The sequence below is a fragment of the Carassius carassius genome, chromosome 30 (assembly GCF_963082965.1).
Source record: "Carassius carassius chromosome 30, fCarCar2.1, whole genome shotgun sequence".
NCBI classification, from domain to species: domain Eukaryota; kingdom Metazoa; phylum Chordata; class Actinopteri; order Cypriniformes; family Cyprinidae; genus Carassius; species Carassius carassius.
In genome coordinates this window covers 29497350-29510562 of record NC_081784.1, presented here as the reverse complement: position 1 = coordinate 29510562, position 13213 = coordinate 29497350, and the positions used below count along the sequence as shown (strand labels likewise).

Genomic DNA, 13213 nt, shown 5'->3' with positions numbered 1-13213 from the left:
GTAATCACATCCGCTGATAAGCCGTTATTCCTGACAGGACACTTCACTCAGTAACACTAACACACTGATCATCATGATATTATCTGTAAGAGACACTATCATCCAGGGCTTCATGTAACACATACGTTTTGTCTAACTTTCCTGTCTGAGATTGCAGCTTTTCAATGATAATCATTATTTTTGTTTGTTTATAGCATGTTAAGGTGTTCAGCCACTTTGATATGTTGATATTCCTTTATTTCTGGGATGTAATGTCTTCTTTAAAACAGGAAGGACAAGACGATCATAGTTAAATATTAAGTTTGTAGAATATGTGTGTGAGGTCCACAGATATCCACATTTATTTGTCTGCAAGCGTCTGCCGGATCATGCAGAACGCATCATTTGAAATCATCCAGCAAACCTTTGACATCCTTGGTATTCCCGCCAAAATCTAAAGTGCATTATGGGTGTTGAAGTTTTTGTCAAAAGAAAACACCACAGGCCTTTTTCTCTGTTTTTCAGGTTTTCTCATCAATTTCAGGATGTTATAGACAGACAAGTTTTATTAAAAAAAAACATCTTGTCAGTGAAATTTACATACAAGACATCTGCCTAAAATCATTTCAAATGATTGCTCTGAGATTTATAGCATGCACAGTTTAGTAAGAGGGTGTTTTCAGTGAGCTGATGTTGAACACTCACAGTCTCTCCAGCTCTCTCATGTCATCAAACGCACCGCGCTCCACTGTCCCAATCTGGTTCTCCATCAGCTGCCTGTTTAGAGAAAGGACAAATGACAGGAAACGACTGAGATTCGAGCAGTGGAGCAGGAAAAGAGCTGCTGACTGGAGGAGGACATGAACCGTTAGTGGAAGCCCTGAGAACAGGAGTTCTGTGAGCTTCATGCTGATTTTTTACTGCCAATAAATTCTAAAATGCTTCATTGTCAAGAGAATAATGTGAGGAGAAAGAGCACACTTACATCCAAAAGGTAGTCAAAAAAAGCTTCATAGGGTAGCTACTGTATAAACTGCTGAAATCATCTTAATAAACAGCCGTTTGTGGGTCTTTCATTGCATTTAGTTTGATGGATGTCAAACAAAGGGCGAGTAGTTCACTCAGTGTTTGCTTTACAAAAGCCTACATTGCAAAATATATTGCTGATAAATAGTTTCATGGTGCCTTTCTGATGTGATTTAGTTAAATAGTAGGGCCCATGCTTGTGTTTGGTTAAACATCACTGCTCTGCCTACACAAGCAGCGTGAAAGCTGAAATATCTGCACAGAAAATCCCCTCGGAAAGACATTTAGGACAAACTGACTGTAATGCAGTGTCAGGATATTTGTCTGCCCTTGAGAGTTTAAAGATGTCCAACAGAGAGTCAAAAAACACTTAAAAAAGCATCTATATTACACGCAGAAAGAAAGAAAGAAGACAACTTACAAAACTCGAAGATACTTGAGTCCAGAAAAGTCATTTCTGTTGATGCGTGTGAGGTTGTTTCCATTCAATTCCCTGAAAAAAATAAAGAAACATGAGTTATGGGTAAATCTATTGTCAGTCCAGGTATAGATACAGCATTGCTGTAATGACTTATGCTCAACAGTTGTCAGAAACCGAACATTTGTATTTACAATATATACACACACCCAGACTATAACTATACAAGCATCACTGTACATTAACTCATAAAACATAACCAAGAACCACTTAGAAGACGAAAAACAGTTGCAATGTGTGAATCAGTATGATTCCATCTCTTAAGAAAATTGATAAATTGACATGCAATGAGTCCAAATTGACTGGATAATGTATGTCAAGTCTCATTATTATTACATATAGATGTTTGCTGCTGAAAAGTAATGTGTGGGTTCTTTGCAAATGTCTGCTCATTATTGGGAACATGTGTTTCTTTTTTGTTGTAAACCTCTTCCCCAATCACTGAGAGAAACACACACTCGCACAAATCTCCAGTGAATACTGGATACAAAGTCATGCACTTTCTATTGGTTCTAATGACCACTCGTGGGAGCACAGCTAAACAGAGAAGGAGAGATTGCAGACAGATGTATGCACAGGTGCACAGCCAAATAAATAATGGGCTGCTATTCATCAGTTATGCCAGATCTCCTGATATGTAGATGTTCTGTTATTATTGTTTTCATCTTGCACTCAAGTATATTGTATACTGTTATAAATACTCTTTTTTAAGTATTCTAGTGTAGTTCTTCTTCACAAAGGTAATGCTTCATATTTATCTTTCTGTGTGACAACCTCACATTCATGAAAACAAACCTATGCAAACTAGACACAAAGTTGAGTTCACTTGTTGGGTCTAACAAGTACGATTCAGCTCAAATGTGTTGGTCACTAGTTGCTGTCCGATGCCAAATCTCTTTCCAGAAACAAAACATCTCATTGACACTTTCAGTGAACATTAGCTGTACTTGCAATCAGATTGACCTAAACACATCTTAATACAAGCTCTAAAAATCCTTATAAGATAACTGAGCTAAGCAAAGTTTTGTGATGGGAAATTAGGCTCGATGGAGGTCTTACATCCCTCCAGGAGAGTGGAGAGAAATATCTGTTGTAGGAATGACTTTTTACTCGGATATTGTTAGTTAATTGCACAAATATTTAGAAAGAAATTGCAAGTAACACTTGCATTATTGAAAATTAATCATGCACTTTTTGAAGTCTTGTAAAGCATACTCCATTGATCTTTATTTTATTTGCAACGTGGGAAAGTTTAAATGCACCAACAGGTTTTAGCAATCAATGAACTCTAAAGTCATGCACTACAGAAATGTGTAACTAAATGTGTAAAAAATGTGAAACCTTTTAACCATATGTCCTTACCATAAATAAACCCTTCTCTAAGGTCACTGCTTATGATCAGAGAGTATTTCTACCCAGGAAGACTTTGTTGTCTAAAGAAGAGCAGCTTAAATGATTAACATAACATAGTACTTTAGATTTAGTAGTCTTCTGGTTTAAAATACGCCAGTGAAAACACTTTGATCACTTTGTTAAGGTTTGATTCAAGTCTGATTTATTTATTAACCCCTTTAAAACTACAATGTAGACAAAAGGGATGAACATTATGGAGATACTCCACCGCAAAATGAAAATGTTGTCATTATTCACTTACTCCCATGTCGTTCCAAACCGGTAAAAGATTCGTTGTCTTCGGAACACAATTTGAGATATTTAGGATGAAAACCAGGAGGATTGTGACTCTCCTATAGACTGCCAAATAAATAACAGTGTCAAGGTCCAGAAAATTATGAAACTCATCATCAAAATAGTCGTTTTTTTTCTTCTTCCTGTACAAAAAGTATTCTTGTCGCTTCATAATGTTACGGTTGAATCACTGATGGCAGATGGACTATTCTGATGATTGGCAGTCTATGGGACAAGCCTCCCGGTTTACATCTAAAATATCTTACATTGTGTTCTGAAGTAAACTAAGCTTGTTACGCATGTTAAGCATGTGAACGACATGGGGCTAGGTGAATAATGACAAAAATCATTTTTGGGTGGAGTAACCCTTTAAAGAAAAAAAATGCAACCAGCCATATTAATTTACAGTACCCTATATTGCAGTATGTAAATATTTTTCATTTATACACTGTAAAAAGGAAACAATATTTTGTTTTTGCAGTATTTGTGTTGTCAATCAGGTTGACGTATTCTTTTAAATGGTCTTAAAAAAAACTACAGCTTCTCTATAATCTAAATCTTTAAGGAATGTATGCAAGGCATCAAGCACAGTCAATCATGTTCTAATGAACACAGAAAGAGTAAAACAAAGCGCTCGTTACAGTTCATTCACACCACTAAAAACCTGACTGTGATGTGGGTTTACAGAGCAAACTCTACAACTGGCAAAGTGCCAAACCATTTCTGCCATAATACAGTTGAGTTAGGGAGAAAAAAGAGCACCCGCTCGTTATCCAGTTAAAGAAGTGAAAGAGAGGGAAAAAAACAGATTTCATGGAAACCTGATGCTCTAATGGTGGGGCCAGTTCTGGAGCTTTAATAAGTCTGATCCATCAAGCAGCCCAATTCTTCTGAATGGTTTGCAAGGTACCTTCTCAGGTACAGGTTTTCACAAGGACCCCCCCTTACATTGGGGAAAGCCAAAGCATTGGTTTCACTTGCACAGAATCACAAGCTATTTAATTTTCTGTTACATTTGGACACAAAATTCATGACATTTTATAACTAACATGGAACCAAAGCAACACTACATGCCTGCTTTCCCCCACTAGACAGAGCACATGATCATAACCATCTCTGCCACTATGTGACTGCCATCACAATGACCTCTCACAAGATTAAAGCTCTACATTCACGAGCTAATCTTATATTGGTTATGAGATTTATCACCGGAATCCAGCAGTACAGTTTATAGTGTTTCTCTGTCTGAGCTGCCATCCACTTTCAAGACAATCAATAAGCAATCAGTAGGAAGCACACTGGGACATTTGGCCTGCATTCTTGAGCACATCAGAGCTGGAGTTGATACGCGAGCGGCCCAATACTCTGAGCGATCGCTGCAGTTTAAAGAGAATTCTCAATCAGATCACTCACTCTTGACACATCGGCGCTGTTTGATCTCCGGCACAGCAGCTTCTGAAGAGTATATAAATAGATGTGCTAGCATAGATAAAATAAGAAGGGTCGAGTCTCTGGACGTCTGAAGAGGAATCCAGGGTACATATAAAATGACTGAGATTATTCATTTAAAGAGCTGATGTGTCTCAGAGCATGAAAAAATCTGCCTACATTAAACAGTACTGAACTCATATAGAGCTGCTTAAAGGGGCGTTTACTTTTACACACACTGTGTTAACGGCGTAACCCCGTAAGCAGCTTTCTCCACACCTTTATTATGTTACAAATACTTTACATAAGCCACATTCCCAGGCAGAAAGCCAGAAAATGTTTGTCTTGTGACTTGGTGATGGTCTGTAAACATGTGTTATAGGTCTGAACTGCAGGTTAATGGGGAAACCTTGTGGGGTGAAGAGAAACGTGGGGTTGAGGTGTGATTTTCACACTTCCTGAACACATAGTCATTACAGAATCCATCAAAGACATCCAAGAGGTGCTATTTGATTAAAAAAACACCCTATGACAAGTGCAAATTGAATTGGTTTGTTGATCCACCCCCAACCATCAGCCTTTCCATGTGGACCCTGATGGATGTTCCTGCCTTGTAAAAGTACTTGAGTCACTCTGTCTTTATTAGTCGATCAGTCGACTAATACATATTCACTCCTAAGCCATGCCTTGTCTGTAATGTATTTGACTTGATAAGGACCTAAAACAGTGTATCACACTTCCACATGATGAGCTGCAGAAATCTGAACAAACACTCACTGTGGATGATGTAGTTCACAGTATATTATTCTAGTAAACTAGATCTGTCTGGTCCTTGAAATTCACACAAATGTGCATTTCAAAATGGTTCTGCTGCTTCTCAGATATGCATAATTCATCAGAGGTTTCCTCAGAACTATTTTAAGAGTAGCATTTACTAAACCCTAGGGAAGCAAAGCTCCGTCAGTATATATATCTAATTTTTGAAAGTGTGAAAGTGTCTATAAAATGACTCTGGTCATAAGAGTGAAAGGAAAAGGGAAAGTTCTCAACAGCTGAAAGAGTGATAGGAAGTTCCCCTCCTCCCGCAGGCAGCATGTGTCAACATACGGACGCATCCGTGCAGATAACATCAGATTGTACCTGTCCAGGACAGCAGTGCCTCATTGAGCTATTGTTCTCATTCAATTCCTCTTGCTAATGATGCAGCACCCCCCCCCTACACCAAACACTCAGATGCAGTCACACACATGCAGATGGACGTAAAGTGTCTACTCACAGCCTCTCTGTGTTTCGGGGTATGTTCCTGGGCATGGTTTTGAGCTTCAGCCCGTGGCAGTCCACTGTGGTGCCGCTGCAAGTGCAGAGCGCAGGGCATGCCGTGGCAGCCTTACACAGCAGCAGAATCTGGATACACACCTCCACCAGTCTGCCTACAGAGTGTCCTCCTCTCACAGGCATGATCTTGTACGCTAGGCTTGTGCTCTCCTGTTTCCAGAATGTGAGAAGAAAAACAAACGGCTCCTGCGCTCACACGATTCACTTTGTGCACAAACTCTCCTTTTCCTCTTCTTAGAGGAGTTGCTTTGCCGCTTCTGTGTGTAATGCGCTCCTGCCTCACTGCTTTACTCAGCAAAGCTCTGCCGTGAAGAAAGAGGGATACTGAACAGCACACAAACAAAAAATCTCTATCCTCGCTTACACACACACACACGGCAGTAATCCATCACAAGGATCTACAAATAGCAGTTCCCGGACTCCTCCCACCCCCTACCCTCTCTCACACCCCTCCCTATCAAACCCTGCTCTCCCCCACCCCTGCCAGAACCTTAAACTCCCCTCACTCAGGCTCACAGGAGCTCCTACAGACAGACGGCGCAGCGATGGCCTCCCCACATGGCACGCTGCAGCCGTCCTCAGGCAATGGCCCCTGTGAAGAGAGTGGCCCGGGGAGGGGTCCACTGGGGAAAGGCAGTGTGCCCATACCCCCCACCATCCCTCCCCTCCCCAAAAGAGCAGTGTATAATCATGATTTGGGATGGGGGAAGGTTAGAAATGCAGAGAGCGAAATGACAGAGCCTTTGTGGAAAGCATGGAGAAGGATTTTTTTTTTGTCACTTGACTTCTTCATTGAAAACCAAACCTTGGCTGAAGTTTGAAGGAGATCTTGTGAGCATAACGTATGCATAACAATTTAAATCTGCTATTGGAACAGAGCTCTTTTTCACAGCCATTTTTCTGCATCTGATTATGACATTAATGTTGATTGTCTCAGTACTACGCTTTGATTAAAAGGGGGTGTTATTACCTTGTAATAAAGTTTATAACAACAAATGCAATGAGATCGTACTATGTTGTTTAGCAACATTAGATTTTTGGAATGTAAGACATTGTCAGCTTTTAGCACTTCATCACCATACTCATACTATACTAGCAAAAGGTCTAATCATGGATATACTGAAAAATGTGAATACTGAGTAAATTAAACCCCTAGTGAAAACATGATTTCCAAACTCTATGACATTCACTATAGGCAATGTTTGAAAACAAAAAGCATGAAAAACATATATCTTCAAGCATTAAGCAGTTCTGTCATGTTGCATATTCATCCAGTGCAAAGGGTCAGAAACACTAACAATAACAATGTGTCCATCTTAATGAAACGTTTTTCTGGACAAAAGGACATGCTGAAAAGACTTCTCCACATTTACCATCTGATTACTTACCTCCACTGCTCCCCCTTGTGGCTAAAATGAAACAATAATTTTGCAAAAGTTTCTCACAGTTGATTACATGCTTTTCTTTATATGGTCTACTTAATAAAAACCCAATGCATTTTTTTAAACAACCAGTTACACATTTACCTAATTTAATTTTCAAAAAGCACCAAAACATGTCACATGTTCTTGATTCATTCCACCACTAAATAGCCTACTTTGTTTTTTTACGTGGAGCTGGAGTGAGCTCTGGGGCTGGAGCCGACACTGGACTGAGCTCTGGGGCTGGATCTGGAGCCCTTCCTGGGCTGAACTGGGGATCTGAAACCTGCCCTGGGTTTAATGGGGAAACAGGAGCCCTCCCTGGGCTTAACTTGGGATCAGGAGCACTCCCTGGGCTTAACTGAGAATCAGAAGCCCTCCCCAGGCTGAACTGGGGATCTGAAGCCCTCCCTGGGCTTAACTGGAGATCAGGAGCCCTACCTGGGCTTAACAGGGAAACAGGAACCCTCCCTGGGATTAACCTGGAAATCAGGAGTCCTCCCTGGTCTTAACGGGGAATCAGGAAGCCTCTCTGGGTTTAACTGAGAATCAGGAGCCCTCCCTGAGCTTAACGGGGAAACAAGAGCCCTCCCTGGGATTAACGGGAAATCAGGAGCCCTCCCTGGGCTTAACGGGGGAACAGGAGCCCATCCTGGGCTTAAATCCGGGAACAGGAGTGTTTCCTGGGTCTAATTGGGGAACAGGAGCCCATCCTGGGTTTAACTCGGAACAAGAGCCCATCCTGCACCAGAGTTAGTTTTGGGACTGCAGCCGACACTGGGGCCTCTTGAACACCTGGAGGGCTTGCCGTATTAATGTTCAATGGGCTTGCCATATTAATGTTCAATGGGCTTCCCATATTAAAGTTTGGCTGACTGGGCTTAGGAACTGCCGGCTGACTGGGCTCGGGAACTGCTGGCTGACTGGGCTCGGGAACTGCTGGCTGACTGGGCTCGGGAACTGCTGGCTCACTGGTGCTTGGAAAATGCCAGCTGACGGGGCTCAGAAACTGCTGGCTGACTGGGCTCGGGAACTGCCAGCTGACTGGTTCCAGATCGATATCGGAGACTCTCGAGACAGGGGTGCCGCTTACAGTGCTGACTGGTTTTCTGTCACTGGGTTGCTACAGCGCAGGAACGAGGAGACCAGGAGTTCAGATCCAAGGAGTTTAATCAACATAATACCAGACAGAGAACTAGGAACTAAGAACACTATTTAAAGGCATGGCTATATAAGGGGAGGACAAGGAACACCTAGGACTAATAGACACAAATGGGGAAAACCTGGAATCAAATCAATGAACAACCTTACAAGGGAACAGGAAGGACCAAAAAGGACATACAGGAACTCAAATCATGGAACATAGATTTGGATTACATCAACACCACCATTGACAGTGTTATACCAGAGAAACAGATCACAACATACCCTAATCAGAAGCCATGGATGAACAAGGAGGTGCGACTTCTGCTGAAAGCCCACAACACTGCCTTCAGATCAGATGACGTTCAGGCCTACAGCAAATCTAGTGCTAACCTAAGGAGGGGCATCAGTAAAGGCCAAGTACTGCTACAATATAAAGGTAGAGAAACACTTTTCCAACTCTGATCCACGACGCATGTGGCAGGGCATCCAGGTCATCAGTAGGGTTGGTTACCGAAACCCGGTGCCAATATGCAAATTCACCAGTCAATCCCCTTAAATTTAATATGAAATTATTCATTTTAATAATGATCTAGTGAGATTTTTGAATGCACAAGCAGTCTGACAAAAGCTGGTGCTCAATATGGAGATCTGATCTCACCATCAACGAATGTGTCTGTGATTACATGAAGAAACAGATGAAACTGAGACAAACTAAATTCAGAAGTACTGTGGTCGTATCTCCAAGATGCTTGAAGAAACTTTATTGCAAAGCAACCTGAAAAAAATGTGCAAAGGACTAATATGCCTAAGACTTTTGCACAGTACTGTACTTTACAAACAACATTGTTATTACTTTATAAAGAATGACCATACAGTCATTCACAGAACTGATTAAAGACAGGGACAGACAGCACTCATTTTAACTAAATATCTGTCATAGTTCATGGGTCAGTGCGTTCATCTTGCGTCTCTGTCTGATTGTGTGCGTCTGTTAACTAGCAGCAGATGCGGTCTATGAGCGCCAGCTGCAGCTCATTTGCGCTGCCTTTAAGTTTGGCTGGCATCCTGTTCGTGTTGTTGGTTCATTGATTTCTCGTCTGTCTCTCTTGTCTATTCGTGCCCTGTCCCTCCAGTTGGGATTCTCTGGACCTTATTCCTCGCCCGCCTGGGTTTCCTGAGCTGGGTTTGAGTCACTGCTGCTTGAGTGGTCTAGACGTGATTCATCTGGGGTTATGCCATCGTCTTCCTACGTTCTCATTGCTGGCTATCTGAGTTACAAATAAACCATTTTTATCTGGCACTTGGATCTCGTGACTCGATCATTGTGACAGAACGAACCAACCAGAATGGATCCAGCGAGCTCGGCAGAATTACGAGACTTTTTAACCAGTAGTAACTCTCGCATGGAACGCCAAGAGGACCAGATGATGGCTATGGGTCGCGCTGTCCAAGCCGTGGTCGCTCAGGTTTCGGAACTTACCACTCAGTTTCAGCGCTTCAAGTTACAGACCGTTTCTTCTCAGCAACCACCTGCGTCCAATCCACCTGCTGCCGTGGATCAAAGCACCCGTTCTCCTGAGCCTCATCTGCCACCACCAGCCCCAGTTGTGTTGCTCATTTTTGGCTAAATGCTCCCTCTATATTTCTCTTCAACCGTCATCGTTTCCCACCGAGGAATCTAAGATAGCGTTCATTATAACTCTGCTCACAGGACAAGCGGCAAGCTGGGTAACCACCGTGTGGGAACAGAGACTTCCTTACTGCACCTCCTTCCAAGCATTTGCGAAGGAGCTGAAGAAGGTATTTGATCGCGCTGCTTATGGCAGGGAGGCAGCTAGACTTCTCGCGGAGCTGCGACAAGGGGATCGCACTGTAGCCGATTATTCTATCGAATTTCGCACTTTAGCCGCAGAGTGCGGCTGGAATTCTGAGGCACAGTTGGACCTGTTTCTTCACGGACTTTCGGACACCATCAAGGACGAGATTGATTCCTCGGATTTAGCCGCGGGGGTGGATAAACTCATTGAGCTGGTTATTCGTGTGGATGCCAGAGTAAGGAGGCGTGACGTCACTCATCATAGCAGCCTGTTATCAGTCACTGAGGAGAGTGAGTTCTCTTTTCCAGATCCCGAGCCCGTGCAGATGGGCAGGTCTTGTCTTTCACAGCAGGAGAGGCAGAGATGCAGAGAGAAGGGTTTATGCTTGTACTGTGGAGCCACCGGTCACGTCATTCTGCAGTGTCCAGTAAAAGCCGGTGCCCACCAGTAGGTAAGTGGTTACTGACGGGTGGAGCAACTCTTAATAAATCCTCTCTTTCGGTCACGTCGCTACCGGTAAGGCTGACAGTCCATTCTCTAACTTTTGACTGTGATGCTTTGGTGGATTCAGGGGCGGAGGGTAATTTTCTAGACATTAATTTTGCGAAAAGACTTAAGATACCTATGGTGGAACTCTCTCAGCCCATCTCTGCGGTGGCACTAAATGGTCAGTCGTTACCCTCCGTCACACATTCCACAGTCTCAGTTAAACTCATCATCTCCGGACAACACAATGAGAACATTGACTTTCTCTTAACTGACACCACTGCTGCTCCTGTGGTTTTGGGGCATCCTTGGCTTGTGCTCCATAATCCCCACATAAACTGGGGAAAAAATTCTGTTTTGTCCTGGAGTGAATATTGTCATGCCTGTCATCATGTCTGTTGTCTGGATGTTCTCCTGTGTCTTGTTCTGTGTTTCAGGATGATCACACTGACCTGTCTAACATGCCAAGTGAGTACCTCGAGATTTACATTACATTTATTCATTTAGCTGATGCTTTTATCCAAAGCAACTTACAATTGCTATAAATGTCAGAGGTCGCATGCCTCTGGAGCAACTAGGGGTTAAGTGTCTTGCTCAGGGACACACTGGTGTCTCACAGTTGATTCGAACCCGGGTCTCTCCCACCAAAGGCATGTGTCTTATCCACTGCGCCAACACCATCCTGACACTCGACCTGAAGAGAGTGTTCAGTAAGTCTCGGGCTGCTTCTCTACCTCCGCATCGTCCTTATGACTGTGCTATAGAGTTATTGTCAGGTACGTCTCCGCCTAAAGGCAAATTATATTCGCTTTCCATTCCAGAGAGGGAGGTCATGGAGAAATATATTTCTGATTCTCTTGCAGCCAAGATCATCCGCCCCTCTTCCTCTCCAGCAGGTGCAGGATTTTTTTCCCGTGAAAAAGAAAGACGGCTCTCTTCGTCCCTGTATTGACTATCGAGGGTTGAATGACATCACGGTGAAGAATACTTATCCTTTGCCATTAATGTCGTCGGCTTTCGAGCATCTGCAGGGGGCGTCATTTTTCACAAAATTGGATCTCTGTAACGCTTATCATTTGGTTCGCATAAGAGAGTGGGATGAATGGAAGACCGCTTTTAATACCCCCAGGGGGCACTTTGAATATCTTGTTCTTCCTTTTGGTCTTTGTAACGCTCCGCTGAATTCCAAGCACTCGTCAACGATGTGTTGAGAGATATGGTAGATCAGCTCATTTATGTCTACCTGGATCACATACTGATATTTTCTCATTCTCTCCAGGAATATGTTCAACACATCAGGCGAGTGCTTCAGAGGATGTTAGAGAATGGGCTTCTTGTCAAGGTGGAGAAATGCGTTTTCCATGCACAGTCTGTTCCTTTTTTGGGATACATCGTCTCAGCCGAGGGGGTGTTCATGGATACCGACAAGATTCAGGCTGTGGTAAATTGGCCAACCCCAGAGTCTCATAAGACCCTGCAGAGGTTTCTGGGCTTTGCCAATTTCTACCGGCGGTTTATTACAAATTTCAGCCAGTTAGCCACCCCTTTGACTTCCTTAACCTTCATCAAGACTGCCTTCAGGTGGTCTAGTGCAGCGGAATCTATATTTTCCAAACTGAAAAGCTGGTTCATTTCAGCTCCCATCCTTATTGCCCCTGATCCTTCCCGGCAGTTCGTGGTGGAGGTTGACGCATCAGAGGTGGGGGCTGGCACAGTTCTATCCCAGTGTTCCCTCACGGATGGTAAGGTGCATTCTTGCACGTATTTTTCTCAGCGTTTGTCCCCCGCTGAGCGTAATTATGACATTTGTAACAGAGAGCTGTTGGCAGTCAAGCTCGCTTTGGAAGAGTGGCGTCATTGGTTGGAAGGTTCGGGGGTTCCTTTTATTGTTTGGAACGATCAAAAAAATCTTGAATACATCAAGTCCGCTAAAAGATTAAACTCTAGGCAGGCTCGGTGGGTTCTTTTTTTCGGTCGTTTTGATTTTTCTATTTTTTACTGTCCAGGTTCTAAGAACATCAAACCGGACGCGTCATCCCGTATTTTTGATGTTTTGGATAACCCATCTTTTTTCCAAACCCATTTTACCGCAGAAAGTCTTTATTTCTGCAGTCACGTGGGACATCGTGTCGAAGGTTCGCACAGCCTCGCAAGGGGTAACGCCCCCACCTGGATGCCCACCGGGTCGGTTGTTTGTGCCAGAGGCTTTAATGTCCGAAGTTATCCGATGGGGTCATTATTCCAAGGTAGCTTGCCATCCTGGGGTTAATCGTACCATGTTTCTCATTAAACAGCGGTTTTGGTGGCCAGCCATGGCTCGTGACAGTAGTCTTTTTGTTTTGGCTTGCTCTGTCTGTGCTGTATCGAAGTCTTTCAATCGACCCCCTGCTGGACTCCTATAGCTGTTGTTA

At 43.2% G+C, this 13213-nt stretch overlaps 1 protein-coding gene across 1 annotated transcript in view; it reads right to left on the bottom strand.

Moving 5' to 3' along the window:
- Positions 1 to 6326, bottom strand: part of slit1a (slit homolog 1a (Drosophila)) — a 63667-nt gene extending 57341 nt beyond the window's left edge. Inside the window, exons 1-3 of the mRNA XM_059518172.1 lie at positions 5874 to 6326; positions 1427 to 1498; positions 685 to 756 (exon numbers count right to left, since the gene is read on the bottom strand). Of these exons, the coding sequence (XP_059374155.1) occupies positions 685 to 756; positions 1427 to 1498; positions 5874 to 6055 (326 nt within the window). The 5' untranslated portion in view covers positions 6056 to 6326. The remainder of the gene's footprint in view (positions 1 to 684; positions 757 to 1426; positions 1499 to 5873) is intronic.
- Between the last annotated feature and the right edge of the window lie 6887 nt (positions 6327 to 13213).